At 49.1% G+C, this 18,036-nt stretch overlaps 1 protein-coding gene across 3 annotated transcripts in view; it reads left to right on the forward strand.

The window, feature by feature from the left end:
• The first annotated feature begins 2,759 nt into the window (after positions 1 to 2,759).
• Positions 2,760 to 18,036, forward strand: part of MTIF2 (mitochondrial translational initiation factor 2) — a 57,637-nt gene continuing 42,360 nt past the window's right edge. The window contains exons 1-5 of one of the 3 annotated variants that reach the window (XM_089663912.1): positions 2,760 to 2,905; positions 11,063 to 11,210; positions 11,469 to 11,583; positions 13,158 to 13,326; positions 17,012 to 17,172. In XM_089663912.1, coding sequence (XP_089520038.1) covers positions 11,067 to 11,210; positions 11,469 to 11,583; positions 13,158 to 13,326; positions 17,012 to 17,172 — 589 coding nt within the window. In that variant the 5' untranslated portion in view covers positions 2,760 to 2,905; positions 11,063 to 11,066. Of the gene's footprint in view, positions 2,906 to 5,268; positions 5,354 to 5,614; positions 5,722 to 11,062; positions 11,211 to 11,468; positions 11,584 to 13,157; positions 13,327 to 17,011; positions 17,173 to 18,036 lie in introns of those variants that run through there. The other 2 variants (XM_089663914.1, XM_089663913.1) reach the window with 2 other exon arrangements.

Raw genomic sequence — 18,036 nt, forward strand, 5'->3', positions numbered from 1 at the left:
AAGTTTTGACCGCTGGAAAACACAAAACGCGGCAACCACAGCACCTCGTTTTTTCTGCAATTTGCGTCTCCCAGTGGCCGGCGATCAGAGTAGGCTTGTGTACATGAAGCCTCAGAGTTTTTGCTTTACTGCTCTCAAAACTGGGGCTTGGCTTCTGTTACCCTGATCAATTATTGGTTGCTGCTCTCCAGATCGAGGCTCGGTTGCTGCTCTCCAGATCGAGGCTTGGCTCTGCTGCTCTCCAGATCGAGGTTTGGCTCTGCTGCTCTCCAGATCGAGGTTTGGCTCTACTGCTCTCCAGATCGAGGTTTGGCTCTGCTGCTCTCCAGATCGAGGCTTGGCTCTGCTGCTCTCCAGATCGAGGCTTGGCTTTGCTGCTCTCCAGATCGAGGCTTGGCTTTGCTGCTCTGCAGATCGAGGCTTGGCTTTGCTGCTCTCCAGATCGAGGCCTGGCTTTGCTGCTCTCCAGATCGAGGCCTGGCTTTGCTGCTCTCCAGATCGAGGTTTGGTTGCTGCTCTCCAGATCGAGACTTGGTTTTACTCTCCAGATCGAGGCTTGGATGCTGCTCTCCAGATCGAGGCATGGTTGCTGCTCTCCAGATCGAGGCTTGGATGCTGCTCTCCAGATCGAGGCTTGGATGCTGCTCTCCAGATCGAGGCATGGTTGCTGCTCTCCAGATCGAGGCATGGTTGCTGCTCTCCAGATCGAGGCATGGTTGCTGCTCTCCAGATCGAGGCTTGGATGCTGCTCTCCAGATCGAGGCTTGGATGCTGCTCTCCAGATCGAGGCTTGGTTGCTGCTCTCCAGATCGAGGCTTGGTTGCTGCTCTCCAGATCGAGGCTTGGATGCTGCTCTCCAGATCGAGGCTTGGATGCTGCTCTCCAGATCGAGGCTTGGATGCTGCTCTCCAGATCGAGGCTTGGTTTTACTCTCCAGATCGAGGCTTGGATGCTGCTCTCCAGATCGAGACTTGGATGCTGCTCTCCAGATCGAGGCTTGGATGCTGCTCTCCAGATCGAGGCTTGGTTGCTGCTCTCCAGATCGAGGCTTGGATGCTGCTCTCCAGATCGAGGCTTGGATGCTGCTCTCCAGATCGAGGCTTGGATGCTGCTCTCCAGATTGAGGCTTGGATGCTGCTCTCCAGATCGAGGCTCTACTGCTCTTTCTTATTAAAGCGGATTTCCACTCACCGGTCAAAAAATAAAAGTCAGCAGCTACAAAAACTGTAGCTGTTGACTTAAAAAACAGCCACTTACCTGTCCCTCAGTGTGCCCCTCGCAGCCCGTTCCACCGGCTGTCCTGGATTCCAGGAGGCCGGCATCTTCAGTGTGGGCACCCGGCTGTGATAGCTTGCTGCTTCATAGCCGGGTACCCACTGCGCATGCGCGAGTAGTGCTGTTCTTCATGAATGGTCCTGTAGTCTTCTGGGACCTGTCACGTGTTCCAAAAGACTACAGGGAGGGAGGGAGGACACCTTCCACTTCCTATCACCTAGGCAATCAGACTAGTGGGAATCCGTGGGAGCGAGTACCTGTCAAATTTGGGTACCCGCCCCCCAAAGGTGCCAATCCTTAATGGGGAGTCCTTAAAGCGGAACTTCCCCATTTGGGTGGAGCTCCGCTTTAAGGCTTGGCTTCTGTAACCCTGATCAATTCTTGGCTACGGCTCTCCAAATAAAGGTTTGGCTCTGCTGCTCTCCAGATCGAGGCTTGGCTGCTGCTCTCCAGGTCGAGGCTTGGCTTTACTGCTTTCCAGCTTGCTTGAGGTGACTGTAGACATATTAGTGCACTTACAACAAAATAAATTGAGTACTGCACTAACATCCAAAATTTCAGAGCAATCTTTTGGATTGTACTTCCTTCTTCAAGGTACAAGCACTTCTCCAGCTTGAGGATTGGTTATTCTCTAAATCGAGGCTTGGTTCTCCCTTTCACATTCAGGTTTGGCTTTTCTCCAAATTGAGGTTTAGCTCTTCACCAGATTGAGGCTTGACTCTTCTCCAGATCGAGGCTTGGCTTTCTAGTTCTCCAGATCGAGGCTTGGCTTTTCTTCAGATCGAGGCTCGACTTTCTAGTTCTCCAGATCGAGACTTGGCTTTCTAGTTCACCAGATCGGGGCTTGGCTTTCAAGTTCTCCAGATCGAGGCTTGGTTCTCCCTTTCTCATTCAGGCTTGGTTCTTCTCCAAATTGAGGTTTAGCTCTTCGCCAGATCGAGGCTTGGCTCTTCTCCAGATTGAGGCTTAGCTTTCTGTTTCTCTAGATTGAGGCTTGGCTCTTCTCCAAATTGAGGCTTGGCTTTCCAGATTGAGGCTTGGCTCTCTGGCTCTCCAGATTGAGGCTTGGCTTTGTGTTTCTCCAGATCGAGGCTTGGCTTTGTGTTTTTCCAGATCGAGGCTTGGCTTTCTAGTTCTCCAAATCGAGGCTTAGCTCTTCTCCAGATCGAGGCTTGGCTCTTCTCCAGATCGAGGAGTGGCTTTTCTCCAGATTGAAGCTTGGCTCTTCTCCAGATCGAGGCTTGGCTCTTCACCAGATCGAGGCATGGCTCTTCTCCAGATCGAGGCTTGGCTCTGTGGCTCTCCATATCGAGGCTTGGCTCTGTGGCTCTCCAGATCGAGGCTTGGCTCTTCTCCAGATCGAGGCGTGGCTCTTCTCCAGATCGAGGCTTGGCTCTGTGGCTCTCCATATGGAGGCTTGGCTCTGTGGCTCTCCATATCGAGGCTTGGCTCTGTGGCTCTCCAGATCGAGGCTTGGCTCTTCTCCAGATCGAGGCTTGGCTCTCCAGATCGAGGCTTGGCTCCTGCAGAGGAGTAGACCTTGGAGCAGGCTGCTCGGACCCGGCAGGGGAGATGAATTGGAGTTATTTCTCTGAGCAGTGACGGACGGAGGAGTTTGAACCCGGGAGAGGTACTGTGCTGACTGTACCATGATATACGGTGACTTGTACATTCCCCAGGCCGGGGAGACTTGAGGGAGAATGTTTATAAATCATGTAACATTCACTGTCATGTACAACACACACCTGGAAGATTCACCTTTAGTGTTACTGAACCCCCAACAGTACAATCAGTCTGTAGATGCAGTAAAGCATGCTTGTTGTACTCATTGTGGAACCTAAGGGGTTAATCCTCCGCATTGTGTAAAAAGGCTGTTTGATCCTGTCTTCTCTGATCCTCCCCTTCTGCTGTCTCCAATCCGTCTGCTGATAGAACAGAGCCTGGAAGGGGGGGCGCTAAGCTGCACATGCTCAGTTTGGTGTGTATTGCTAGAGAGGTTTTTTTTTTTTTCTTGAGAGGATGCATGTGATCAGCAGAGGACCAATCAGCACTGTCCAAACAGAGGGTGCTCTGGTGGACACTGATAGAAGTCACAAGACTGCTATGTACTGCTGATGAGAAAAGGGATTTATCAGTTTACATTTACTAAAATAATTGCATTTCCATGTTCTGTGTACTGTGAGAGACCGGATATAGTGAATGCGGGGTCCGGGGAGACCAGATATAGTGAATGCAGGGTCCGGGGAGACCGGATATAGTGAATGCAGGGTCTGGGGAGAGCGGATATAGTGAATGCGGGGTCCGGGGAGACCAGATATAGTGAATGCGGGGTCCTGGGAGACCAGATATAGTGAATGCGGGGTCCGGGGAGACCGGATATAGTGAATGCGGGGTCCGGGGAGACCGGATATAGTGAATGCGGGGTCCGGGGAGACCGGATATAGTGAATGCGGGGTCCGGGGAGACCGGATATAGTGAATGCGGGGTCCGGGGAGACCGGATATAGTGAATGCGGGGTCCGGGGAGACCGGATATAGTGAATGCGGGGTCCGGGGAGACCGGATATAGTGAATGCAGGGTCCGGGGAGACCGGATATAGTGAATGCGGGGTGCAGAGAGACCGGATATAGGGAATGCGGGGTCCGGGGAGACCGGATATAGGGAATGCGGGGTCCGGGGAGACCGGATATAGTGAATGCGGGGTCCGGGGAGACCGGATATAGTGAATGCGGGGTCCAGAGAGACCGGATATAGGGAATGCGGGGTCCGGGGAGACCGGATATAGTGAATGCGGGGTCCGGGGAGACCGGATATAGTGAATGCGGGGTCCGGGGAGACCGGATATAGTGAATGCGGGGTCCGGGGAGACCGGATATAGTGAATGCGGGGTCCGGGGAGACCGGATATAGTGAATGCGGGGTCCGGGGAGACCGGATATAGTGAATGTGGGGTCCGGGGAGACCGGATATAGTGAATGCGGGGTCCGGGGAGACCGGATATAGGGAATGCGGGGTCCGGGGAGACCGGATATAGGGAATGCGGGGTCCGGGGAGACCGGATATAGGGAATGCGGGGTCCGGGGAGACCGGATATAGGGAATGCAGGGCCCGGGGAGACCAGATATAGTGAATGCAGGGTCTGTGGAGACCAGATACAGTGAATGCAGGGTCCGGGGAGACCAGATATAGTGAATGCAGGGTCTGGGGAGATGGGATATAGTGAATACGGGGTCCGGGGAGACCGGATATAGTGAATACGGGGTCCGGGGAGAGGGGATATAGTGAATACAGGGTTTCTTTTAGCTGGGTGGAAAGTGACAGCTAATTCTGTGAGCTATAGTGAAGAAAAAAAAAGTCGGTAATTACATTTAAAAACCGGCACTGACTTATAGTGACAGCCGGTCACTGTATACACTACTCCTCTCCTGCCTTTCTCCGCCCCCCTGCAGTACACACAGTCCCCTGTATCTGCACCTGTATCGGCTACATTTTTCCTATCGGCAGAATGCTGATGGGGCTATTTCGGCCGATATGTTTCGGTGGCCTAAACTTCGGTGTATCCCTAATATTGATCATGAGATCGATGTTGCTGCATTTACATGCAGACATAAATATATCAACATTGATCTCATGAACAATAGGCATTAACTACTACAGCAATAGAGGGGAAACCTCCCGATGGGGACACTTCCTCCATGACAGTTGTCTAATAGGACATTTTCCACTTTGAAGAGACTTCCTCCCACTTCATGTAGTGCTCACAGGACAGGAAATTAATGAAACTCTCCCCAGTAGGTCACAGATGGGAACAATAATCAAAAAACAACTGGATTTTATCACCTCCCTACTCTATCCAAAATGGAAAGAAAAAAGTTCTCAAAAACATTTTCCAGGACAGCCCCTTGAGACGTAGAGATTCTCTCTCCGGGACAGGAAACACGTAAGCTCAGGACCTTAAAAGGTGGACCTCCAGGCCTCCCTCTTCAGTATTAGTGTTTCCTCTGGAAGGATAGGTTGCACGTTCAGGAACATGTGTAGGAGTCCTTGGCTCAGGACCGTTGCTGGTGGCTCTTGGTTTGGTAAGTTACCTCCTCCTTGCCCGGCGTGATCCCTCCATTAGGAAATAGGAGTGGGGCTGCGCTACTGTTGCTTTCCAGTCCTCAGAAGAGGAAGACCACCGATGGTGTCCAGCGGCACTGCCCAAGGATCCTGGCCTGCTCGGCATCCTCCACCGGGTGCAGTTTCTGGTAGGTGGAGCATCTGCACTCCAAGCTGGTTGGCCGAAAGTTCCAGCCGGAGTGACGTCATCAGTGGGTACCGGGGACTCATGGTTCCAGTCTCCAGGTGGCGCAGGCAACTGTATTTTCGAGTGGCTGGTGCTTTGTGAGGAAGAACCAGCAGAGGCTGTGGCCACCACACCACAGGAGCAGGCACTGGCTCCTCTCAGGTAGGCTTGGGGACTTGATTTTCTCCCTCTTGCTGTATACTAGGGGTAGTCGATGAGTCTCAGGTAATGGTGGGGCACACTTCTGGTTTTTTCTCCCCCAGCACAGTGGTGTCTGCAATGTAGGAGCCCGGGCTTATTATGCTCTGTATTGTGTTTTTGCTTGTTGTAGGTTAAAGCTTAAGACAAGACACAGAATCAGGTCCCCAAAAAGAAGTGTGCAGTTTGTGCGGCCAAATTGGGTTCAGCTTGGGGAAAAGTCCTTATGCCACAATTGCGTGGATAGTCTAATTTAGGATGAGTCATTTGCGACCTACGCCCTGAAGAAGCCCTGGTCAGTGGAAGGGGCGTAACATGTAGGCGGAATGGATCACGTCCTCCTTCCACGTCCAATCCCCTGCTGAGAATCCAGAGTGCACGCCGGCTCTCCTGACCCGCTGTGTGAACACTGCATACTGCGCTGCAAGCTGTGCTGTCTCATCCCTGGATACCGCTACCTGGGACTACATGATTACTTGTTTCAGTCTACCAGCACGGATGACCTGAGACCCACATGGTGAGACTGTTCCATTTCACCCGTTGCATTGAGTGATGGACTTATTCCATGGCCTATGGATCAGCTACCAAGGTGTAGGCTGGACCTGTCTAGTGCCGATTTTATGTCCTTTTTGAAGCTCTGATTACAGTGAAGTGAACAAAGGAGGTTTTGAGCATACCATACACGGAGTAACATGCGAACTTCTATAGGCACTTTGTTGCTTTATTGCCTTTCTCTATACGAAACCTTGTGGAGTTGACACAATTGGTGGCTCATTGAGATTTGTCATCAGCACATATCACAGCAGGGTCTCTAGGGAGTTTCCATCGGCATAGTGAAGAAGGACAGGGAGAGGTGTGGAGGGCTGGCCCATGTCACCCGGATCCCCCCTTTCCTGTGAGGGTAGGGGGGGTGTATAGGGGGGAGGCGGGGATCTCTGTAGGGGTTGGAGGTGGCGGGGGTGGGGTCCCATCTTGGGGGGGGGGGCATCTGTGTGTGGGGGGAGTATCTTTGGGTGGGGGTGTGTTGGGGATGGATGGGTTCACGCACGGAATTGTTCATTATTTACATCCAATAAATATATTCTGTTCATTAGCCATTGAGGTGCTTCATCCTTTATTATGAGGGGTTTTTTTTGCAGTGACTTATTTTTGGATGCGCCTCCCCTTTGGCATATGTGTTGTGTGGGGGGTTTGGCTTGAGTGGATGTACCACTCCCGGGACAGGCTGGAGAGCCTTTGGGGTTTTTTAGGTAGTCATTTGCAACCTGCCATAGAGTTTTCACTTACATTAGGGATGATATGGTGACTACATTTCAGTCATTTATATCTTTGCTGGATCGGATGCAAACGCTGCTGGGGCCTTGGACTCAGTCTGCGTGTACTACTTTGGTATCAGAGGCATTGAGCCGGGGGGAGGAAGACCCGGAAGAGGATCCCAGGTCCCTTGCTTCCACAGGTGGGGCTGCATGGGAAAAAGACTAGGGTTTTTCCAGTCCATAGTTCCCTGGTTGATACCATCAGGCTGGAGCGGGAGAACCCTGAAAGGAAGCCCTTTTTTTTTCGAGTAGTCTTAAAAGGAGGATTACTTTACTCGGCAGGGACTTCCAGGCAACAGATTCTAAAATCTTTTCTTTTGCTGTTCAGAGCGGTAGGTTTCCTCGCAGATGCCTCAGCCGAATCAAACTAGCCACAAGAGCGTCTGCCCTGGTAAATTCGGCAAGAATGGCATTGTGGTTGAAGACCTGGGCAGGGGATTCAGCGTCTAAGCTGTGCCTTACCCTTTTCAGGCAATAAAATTTTTGGTCCATGCCTACAGGAGGCCTTGGAGCATATGGCCGATAAAAAGAGGGCGTTTCCAAAGAGTAAAAATAGTTCTTACTCCAGATGTTTTCGCCAGAAAACGCAGAGTCAGCAAAGCAAGGATGTCCAACCTAAGAAACATTGGACAGGGCACAAAAACAAGGGTAAGGGGGGATCCTATTCAATCCTCCTCAGGGCCCCACCAAGTCTCAATGACTCGAGCGTTCCAGTGTGGAGGAAGACTGGGGACCTTTCTCCCTCAGTGGGCTTCAATCTCCTCGAACCCGTACATTCTTGACTTGGTAGAAAAGGGGTACTGGTTGGAGTTCGACTCCAGTCCCACCTCCGGGTATCTGGTAACCAACCTTCCCAGGAATCAGGAGAAGACTCAAACTCTATGTAGCCTAGTTGGAGACCTTGTGGATCAACAAGTCCTTACTTGGGTTCCCCGGAACGAGCAGGGGATGGGATTTTATTCCCATGTTTTCGTGGTGAAAAAAACCCTTAGGCAAATTTCGCCTAATCTTAAACCTATACCCTCTCAATCGATCTCTAAGGTACCAACACTTCAAAATGGAATCTGTCTTCTCTGTAAGAAACATCCTTTACCCAGATTGTTTCATGGCCATGCTAGACCTGAAGGATGCGTATCATCACATCCCCATACAGCATGTGTGTCAGAAATACCTAAGGGTAGTTGTAAAAATCAGAACAGAGATCCACCACTGGCAGTGTCAGGCTCTACCTTTCGGTCTGGCCTCAGTACCAATCATTTTACAAAAGTGCTAGCAGAGGCCTTGGCCCCTCTAAAGATGAAGTCTATTACAGTCATTCCCTATCTGGACGATCAGCCCTTCATGGCCAGTTCTTACCAACAGTTGGTAGAGGATCTGCGGGTTGTTCAGGACTTCCTTCAGAGTCTGGGGTGGCTCATCAACAGAGTCAAGTCTTGTTTGACTCCCTCCCAGAGAGTTCACTATCTGGGGTACAAGATTTTCTCGGTAGAAAGGAAGATTTTCCTTCCACAGGAAAAATTTCTCAAGATATACTAGGCGTTAGTAGGGCTGCTGAACAATCTGGTCATTTCAATAAGGGGCACCATAAAGGCGGTTGGTCTTATGACATTTTGCTTCCCAGTCGTTCCCTGGGCAAGATTTCACCAATGCCATCTGCAGTCTTTTCTTCTGACGGTTTGGAAGGGGACAGGACTGCACTGGATCTTCCAGTTCAGCTCCCTTCCAGTATCAAGAGATCCCTTTGGTGGTGGCGAATTCAGTACAGTCTTTGCAGGGGTCTGAAGTGGTCCACGCCGAATCTACTAATCGTAACAAACAATGCCAGCAGCTTTGGATGGGGAGCCCATCTAGGCAGCAGAGTGGCCCAGGGGTCATGGTCCTTGGGGGAAGCTCAGAGGTCCTCAAATCAGAGGGAACTTCTGGCAGTCCAGCGGGCAGTCCGTCACCTGCAGATCCGTTCAGACAATGTGACTACGGTGGCATACATCAACAAGCAAGGGGTACAAGAAGTCCTCCTCTCCAAGCAATTGCAGGCAGCATACTGTCTTGGGCCAAGCAAAATTTGTGTTCGATATCTGCCATCCATCTGAAGGCAGCGCAAAATTCCCTAGTGGACTTCCTAAGTCGGCATCCAGTCAAGCACAACGAATGGTCTCTCAACCAAGAAGTGTTTGCGACATCATTATGAGATGGGGCATGCGGGAGACAGATCTCTTTGCTTCCCAAGAGAACAGGAAGGTCAGCCAGTTCTTCTCCCTAAATCTGCGGGATTGGGCCTTGGGTGTAGATGCCCTGGTGAATATATGGGAATTCAGTCTCTACTATGCGCTTCCTCCAGTAAGGCCGATCCCACCAGTCCTGCGGAAATTTTTGTCAGAAAAGACCAACCTCGTTCTGGTGGCCCCATTTTGGCCAAAGAGGCCATGGTTCTCTCTGCTGTGGAGCCTTTCCTTAGTTCCCCCTTTCCTTCTTCTGGTCTTGCAGGGTTCGGTGTGCACCCTCAGGTGAAGACTTTGAAATTGGCAGCATGGTTACTGAAGAACAACTACTGAAAGCTCAGGAGTTTTCAGACAGGGTAGTAAAAACTTTGGTGAATTACCACAAGCCGGTAACCAGAGGTATTTATACTAAGGTTTGGAAAAGATTTAACTCCTGGTTGTCGGATCATGGTCAGAGCCCTCTGGATATCCCGGCAGTCTTAGATTTTTTTCCAGGATGGGTGCAGACCAGGGTCTTTAAAGGTGCAAGCCTCGGCCCTTAGTGTTTTCTTTCAGGTCTCTCTCCAGCAAGATCCCTTTGTGGCAGATTTTTTCAGGGCCCTTTCCAAGTCCAGGCTGGCAGTGGTCAGGGCCTGTCCAGCTTGGGATCTGTCTTTAGTCTTAAAAGCCTTGGTCCTTTGTTCCTTTGAACCTCTGGAGAAGTCTTCAATAAAGTTTTTAATTCTAAAAACTGTGTTTTTGTTAGCAATCACATCAGCCTGTAGGGTTAGTGAATTGGAAGCACTTTCCATTAGGGAACCCCTTTTTGTCAGTTTTTGATGATAGGATTGTTCTCAAAACGGATCCTGGGTTTCTTCCAAAAATTTCCTCCTCCTTTCATAGGTCTCAAGATATAATTTTGCTGACCTTCTGTTCTGCTCCCACAAACAAGGAGCAAGAAATATTAGGGTTTTTAGATGTTAGAAGAAGCGGAAGGGTTGCAGTGCATCCAAATCTCCCATAGCAAGATGAATTAGAATGGCTATCTCAGAATCGTATATTTTGTTAAAGATTCCACCCCCATTTGTTAATGAACACTCAACCAGATCCTTGTCAGCATCTTGGGCAGAGAGAGCTGGTGCCTCGTCAGAACAGATCTGTAAGGTGGCCACCTGGTCCAGCTATTCTACCTTCGTGAAACATTATTGCCTGGATCTGCTTTCTAGTGAGGATCAGGCTTTTGGGCGCAAGGTCCTCCAGGCAGTAGTCAAGCCTTAATTGGTAAGTTCTTGATTATCGTCTCAAGGGGCTGTCCTGGAAGACGTTCTTGAGAAAACCAGTTCTATAAGTCTTCCAGGACAGCCGGGATTTCCCACCATGATTCTTGTATGTTTATGCATAAATGGTTATGCCTTTTAGTGCCTTCCTGTGGTTCTTGGGAATACTGAAGAGGGAGGCCTGGAGGTCCACCTTTTAAGGTTTTGGGCTTACATGTTTTCTGTCCCGAAGGGAGGAGCTCTACGTCTCAAGGGGCTGTCCTGGAATACTTATAGAAAATGAGTTACCAGTAAGTCTAACTGTGTTTTTTTTTTTTTGTTTTTTTTTTGTTTTTTTATTTTAAAAGCCATGTGTAAGGAGAAGCAGGGATGATGCAAATATAAAAGAGGTGATGGCTTTCTGTCTTTGAGTAATGTGGGAAAAGAGCACAGGGGATGGGGGGCTAGCTTATTGCTTATATATTTGTCTGTTCTATTTTGAAAATTCTCTGTATGCTTGTCTCTGTTCTTACAGGAAAATGAATAGGAATATCTTACTACAGGTGGAACAAGTGGTCCAATTCCACAAGTCATGTCGCCAGTTACATATGATGTGTCTGAGAAACCGAGCGTGCAGAGTGCAGACGGCCCTTCTACAGTACCGCTACTTGTCTGCCGGAAAGGTAAAAAGGAATTTTGTGTATAGCACTTATACCTCCAGCCATCTGAATGGCTCCTAGTAGCACCCGTCCCTCTCGCAGTCTAAGTGCTGCAGTACGGGAAACAAAAGGAAGATATCAGGCCAGGTTGTGGTACTAATTAATAGATAACTGCGCTCATTGGTGCATTTATGGAGTCTGTCTGCAGTTTCACCATAAGAGACTATGATTTTCATTCTTTGGTGCTCTCTTATATTCCTTTAATTTCTCTTTATAAAATAGGAAAAACAGAAGAAAGAAAATCTGCCGGTAATTAAACCAAAACAAAAGGAAGTGGTGGAGGTATGGAGCAACATGACGGTAGCTCTGTTAGCAAAAGCCATGGATAAGGATGTTGGTGAGTTGGTTTCCTGACTCAGCTGGGATTCCTATAGATCTTCTTTCATTGTTAGGTCATTGTTCTAGCATGTCAGTTGGGGTTGGTGTAAACAAGTATGCAGTATGCAGTCATGGTAAGTGTAAGCAGAGTCTGGCTGGGGTACGTAATTATTATATAGGCTCCAGTTGGGTTAGGTATGTATATGATCTGGTTGGAGTAGGTATGTATAGGCTCTTGTTGGTATAGGCAAGGGATAAGCTGTGGTTGGGATAGGTGTGGATAAGCTGTGTTTGGGATAGGTGTGGATAAGCTGTGTTTGGGATAGGTGTGGATAAGCTGTGGTTGGGATAGGTGTGGATAAGCTGTGGTTGGGATAGGTGTGGATAAGCTGTGGTTGGGATAGGTGTGGATAAGCTGTGGTTGGGATAGGTGTGGATAAGCTGTGGTTGGGATAGGTGTGGATAAGCTGTGGTTGGGATAGGTGTGGATAAGCTGTGGTTGGGATAGGTGTAGATAAGCTGTGGTTGGGATAGGTGTGGATAAGCTGTGGTTGGGATATGTGGATAAGCTGTGGTTGGGATAGGTGTGGATAAGCTGTGGTTGGGATAGGCGTGGATAGACTGCGGTTGGGATGAGTGTGGATAGGCTGTGGTCGGGATAGGTGTGCATGGGCTCTGGTTGCGGTGGATGTGTGTAGGTCCTCTGATTGGGGAATGTGTGTAGGGGCTTTGCTTGGAATAGGTGTGAACAGGCTTCTGTTGTGTCTTCAGGATTTGATTATCATAGGTCTCTGGTTGGGGTTGGTGGGTACACAGTTCCAATTGGAATTAGTGCATATGTGCCCCAGTTTGGGTCGGTGCGTCCAGGCTTCAAATATTGGAGGACGGCACTGTTGGGAGCGCCCAGGCTCCAGCTGTTGGGAGACGGCGCGCCCAGGCTCCAGCTGTTGGGAGACGACGCGCCCAGGCTCCAGCTGTTGGGAGACGGCGCGCCCAGGCTCCAGCTGTTGGGAGACGGCGCGCCCAGGCTCCAGCTGTTGGGAGACGGCGCGCCCAGGCTCCAGCTGTTGGGAGACGGCGCGCCCAGGCTCCAGCTGTTGGGAGACGGCGCGCCCAGGCTCCAGCTGTTGGGAGACGGCGCGCCCAGGCTCCAGCTGTTGGGAGACGGCGCGCCCAGGCTCCAGCTGTTGGGAGACGGCGTTAGGGGTTGGTGCTTCCAGGTTCCAGATGGGGGTCGGCACGTCCAGGGTCCAGCTTGGGGGGTCAGTGTGTTTAGACTTCTATTCCTATGTCTTTTTTTTTTTATTTGATTCTTTTCACTACACAGCTGAACAGTCAAGTGCAGGCAACAAGTTCGGTGAACACAAAAGACAATAAATGGGAGAGCGTCTATGGTCACATTCATACTGCATTGAGCACTGGCAGGGTTAGGGTGCCTACAGAACCATGTTCATTCATTCACTGTGCACATATACTGTATAATCACATTCTAGTCCCAGTGCCCTTATTCCTGTGCGTTCCATCATAATGTTTTGCTACCAGAATGCAGTCGACTGTTTTTTTTTTTTACTATTTAATTGTTTTCTTTTCCAGGTGACATCTTTAAGGCTCTCCTGTACACAGACCAAAATTCGAACTCCTTAAAGCCATCGTCGGCACTAAGTGAGATGGCTATCAAGCAAGTTGTCAAGAAATGTGGTAGAAGGTTCCTGTTTGTGGAACAAAAGCAAACTGAAAAAGTCAAGGAACATGCTGTAAAAAGGTATTTATTTCATTAAATCCAGGAAGATGATTCAAAAAACACAGTTGAAAAACAATTTTCACTATGTTTGTTGCCTTACCTGTTGACGAATTTGCAATTCCTTACAGCCAGTCTTTTGATTTCCATATACTTTGTACAACCAGATAGCTAACACACTTTGTACTTAATGCCCAGCTCTGGGAAACCTTGAAATTTTTACTTGCAGTGCAATGGCTGACTGCTTAGATATAGGAGAGGGCAAAAGCATTTTACATACCGTATTTTCCGGCGTATAAGACGACTGGGCGCCCCATCATTGGTGTCAATGGTAGGAATAGTGCCCCATCATTGGTGTCAGTGGGAGGAATAGTGTCCCATCATTGGTATCAGTGGGAGGAATAGTGCCCCATCATTGGTATCAGTGGCAGGAATAGTGCCACATCATTAGTATCAGTGGGGGGAATAGTGCCCCATCATTGGTATCAGTGGGAGGAATAGTGCCCCATCATTGGTGTCTGTGGGAGGAATAGTGCCCCATCATTGGTGTCTGTGGGAGGAATAGTACCCCAACATTGGTGTCAGTGGGAGGAATAGTGTCCCAACATTGGTGTCAGTGGGAGGAATAGTGTCCCAACATTGGTGTCAGTGGGAGGAATAGTGTCCCAACATTGGTGTCAGTGGGAGGAATAGTGTCCCAACATTGGTGTCAGTGGGAGGAATAGTATCCCATCATTGGTGTCAGTGGGGGGTGGAATAGTGCCCCATCGTTGATGTCAGTGGGGGGGAGGAAAAAAGCCCCATTGTTGGTGTCAGTGGGAGGAATAATGCCCCATCATTGGTATCAGTGACACCAATGATGGGGCACTATTCCTCCCACTGACACCAATGACACTTGCTGACCCCTGTTGCAGTATGGTGCCGCTGCAGCCAGCATATGTGGTTGCAGCAGCACCTCTGTACGGCACACTTACCGGCCGCTCCTTCGTTCGATTTTCGCGGGGCCGCTCGGCTCCGCCTCCTCGCCGGTGATTGGCCGCCTGTGTGCCTTTCCTGAGCTACAGTTCTGGCGGCCAATCACCGGCGAGGAGGCGGAGTCGAGCAGCCACGCGAACATCCAGTGGCCGAACTGAATGAAGGAGCAGCCGCGCTTCCTGGACCGGATCGTCGTGGGACCGGAGCGTCGTGGGACCGGAGCCAGGTAAGAAACAGCAGGGGGGGGGGGCGGTGGCGCCCCTAAAAAGTGTCAGCATGCCGTATACCGGCATATAAGACGACCCCCGACTTTTGAGAATATTTTCAAGGGGTAAAAAGTCGTCTTATACGCCGGAAAATACGGTACCTAAACCCCCACTCCCCTGACAGACAGTACTCCCTCATGCTCCAGCAGTGGACTGTCCCTCAGCGTCCTCCCATCCAGTGCAGGGCTATAGATCCTGCATTGGTCTTGGTGTTGTCAGGACCTTAGACCACTGAAGCATGGAGGACAAGACTTATGGTAAGTAAATCTTCAGTCTCCCCATCCTCCAATCATGGAGTTTTTCCTGCAACTTTTAGACCTTGTTCACTTGGGTGGCTGCTTTTTTGGACAGCTCTGAAAAGCTATACACTGGATCGCTTTTCAGAGCCAGTTGACAAGCAGCTGTGAGGCAATATGCAGCCTTATGGACGCCTGTTTTTTGAAGGGGAAATTCTGCAGCGCTCTGCTGTAACCGCATGTGCTACTGCAATCCCATTCACTTGAACAAGGTGTGTTGGCAGCAGTACTGACAAGCCAAAAGTGACACCTTGTATAAAATGAATGTGTATGGACACCAGCAATGCTAACTTAGCAGTGCGCAGTCAGGGAGGCGGCACTGTCCTTCTGCCGCCCATGTGAATTAGGCTTTACCTTCACACCACAGATTGTACATCATGTCTTACATTTTATGAATGGGACGTCCAATGAGTCCAGTGCACTGCTGTAGGGTCCAGTGGTCAATGGTAGCCCCTTTCTGCTTTAAATTGGCCCCTGCTGGGAAGATTTCTCTTCATTTTCTGTCTTGGAAATGCAACAGGAAGTTAGAGGAAGACTTCCGAAAGTGAGGAGTATTCCTCTCTTAACCAGTTGTCACCAGAATATTAGTTTCCATTGGAAATTTTCCCCTCACTTCTTGCTCTTATGTATTTTTGGCAATGGCCACCAAAACGAATGTAAGGATAATTCCTTCCAGCAGGGACAGCCCTTCACTACAAAATCCAAACTAAAAAAAAAAAATAGTTTTGCCCTTTAACCACTTCAAGTCCGGACACTTTCGCCCCCTTCCTGCCCAGGCCAATTTTCAGCTTTCAGTGCTATCACACTTTGAATGACAATTGCACGGTCATGCAACACTGTACCCATAAGAATTTTTTAGCATTTTTTTGAGACAGATAAAGCTTTATTTTGGTGGTATTTATTCACCACTGGGATTTTTATTTTTTTTGCTATATAAATGAAAATGTCCAAAAATGTTGAAAAAAAAAAGTGTTTTCTTATAAAATTTTGCAAATAATCTTTCTTCATAAATCTTGGCCAAAATGTATTCAGTTATCTTTTTAGTAAAAAAAATAACCCACATTAGTTTATAACCAAAAATTATAATATTTCAAAAACATTTTTACATTTTTATTGTATCTTTTTAAAATTATTATTTATGTTTTTTTTTTAACATACTGTCACCCTAGCAGTACAGTGTCTCCATGGTGACACTGTACTACTTGTGGGGGGTGATGAAGATTTTTTCTTTTTTTTTTTCCACACTGATTGCTTTTCCACACTGATTGTTTTTACAGCCTTTATGGGTGTAAAAGCAATCATTTCTCCTCTCTGACTGCATTCTTGCAGCCATTGAGAATACTGTGTGAGCTGTGATTGGTCACAGCTTGTCACATGGTACAAGGCTGTTGTGAATAGCCTTGTACCATGTGACCTCTGTGATCATTCACAGATTTCACACGTAGTAAGCAGTAATGTCAGAAGTAACATCTTGCTTACTACTATTCATGTGATTACTGATTGGCCAATCAGTGATCACATGATTGGGACCTCACACAGAGGTCCCGTACAGAGATCGTTGTTCACGGATCATGGTGCTGTGCGCTCCCAGGGAGTGCGCACAAGCGGGGAGGACGTTTATAAACAGCCACCCGCCCCTGCACTGCTCCCGTCCGGCCGTTTATATACATGGGCCCAACGGGAAGTGGTTAACAGCCCATCTACTGGCACCGGACACAGCAGACACCGGATCGCGGTGACACATGCTCCTAGGGAGCGCGCACAAGCAAGGAAGCGGGAGGATGTTTATAAACGGTCACCTGTCCCTGCACTGCTCCCATCTGGCCGTTTATGTACATGGGCTGGACGGGAAGTGGTTAACTTGCTTTATTTAAGGCTGACCTTCATGTACATGTTCCTCTCTCGGACTGAAATTGCTTTTACTGCACACTGTGAGCTTCTCACAATGTACGTTCGAGGCTGCAGCAAGGATCAACTGCCCATTTTTCCGCTCCTTTGCCGCGCATGTATCTACTATCATCTAAAGGCTGAAACATCTGTGCACTGAAACAATGCAGAAGCATCAGAGAAGGCTGTTCATTGTGACAGTTCAGTTTGTTGCAGTTTCATGAAGGTTATATATTATATCCCATTAAATGCCCATTTATTTGTTGTTTGTTTTCTAATTTCTAGGCCTCCTGCGGATCCTTCTATTCTTGTGCCCAGGCATCCAGTGGTAACTATAATGGGTCATGTAGATCATGGCAAAACTACTCTCCTCGACCAGCTGCGCAAAACCCAGGTAGCAGCAATGGAGGCTGGCGGCATCACTCAACACATTGGAGCATTTAGTGGTAAGACAAGTGTGGATACTTCTGTCATTATAGCCTAAAAAAATCAGCAAAAGGGACGTCACTCACATTTTTTTATTATTATTATTATACAGTATTTATAAAGCGCCAATAGTTCGCTCAGCGCTGTACATTACAATGGGGGACAGAACATGTGACAGAACAATACCAATACAATGCAAAACATGAGGGGATCAAGGGCCCTGCTCTTTCGAGCTTACAATCTAGGAGGGAGGGGATGGTGGCACAGGAGGAGATAGCTGTGGGGGATGGAGTGGTAGGAAGAGTGGAGGAGGTCGGCAAGTTAGCAGGGGGTGGGGTAGGCTTCCCTGAAGAGATGGGTTTTCAGGGTGCACCTAAAGGAGAGGAGAGTAGGTGATAATCTGATGGTTTGGGGCAGGGAGTTCCAGAGGATGGATGACACCCTGGAGAAGTCCTGGAGGCGGTCATGGGAGGAGGAGACCAGGGAACTAGAGAGAAGGAGGTCTTGTGAGGAGCGGAGTGTGCGTGTTGGGTGGTACTCGGATATTAGGTCAGTGATGTAGTTTGGGGCAGTATGGTGGACGGCTTTGTACGTCAGTGTTAGGATTTTGAATTTGATCCGTTGTGCAATCGGAAGCCAGTGGAGGGATTAGCAGAGGGGGGTGGCGGAAACGGCGTGGTTGGAAAGGTGAATGAGTCTGGCAGCCGTATTCAGGATCGACTGAAGCGGGGATAGCCAGCGGCGAGGCAGGCCAGTGAGGAGGGAGTTGCAGTAGTCGAGTTGTGATATGATGAGGGAGTGGATGAGCTGTTTAGTGGTTTCTGTGGTTAGGAACGTGTGGATTTTGGCGATGTTGCGGAGGTGGAGGCGGCACGAGTTTGTTA

The sequence above is a fragment of the Staurois parvus genome, unplaced genomic scaffold (assembly GCF_062004578.1).
Source record: "Staurois parvus isolate SC_StPar_1 unplaced genomic scaffold, SC_StPar_1.0 ptg001798l, whole genome shotgun sequence".
Taxonomy (NCBI): Eukaryota; Metazoa; Chordata; class Amphibia; order Anura; family Ranidae; genus Staurois; species Staurois parvus.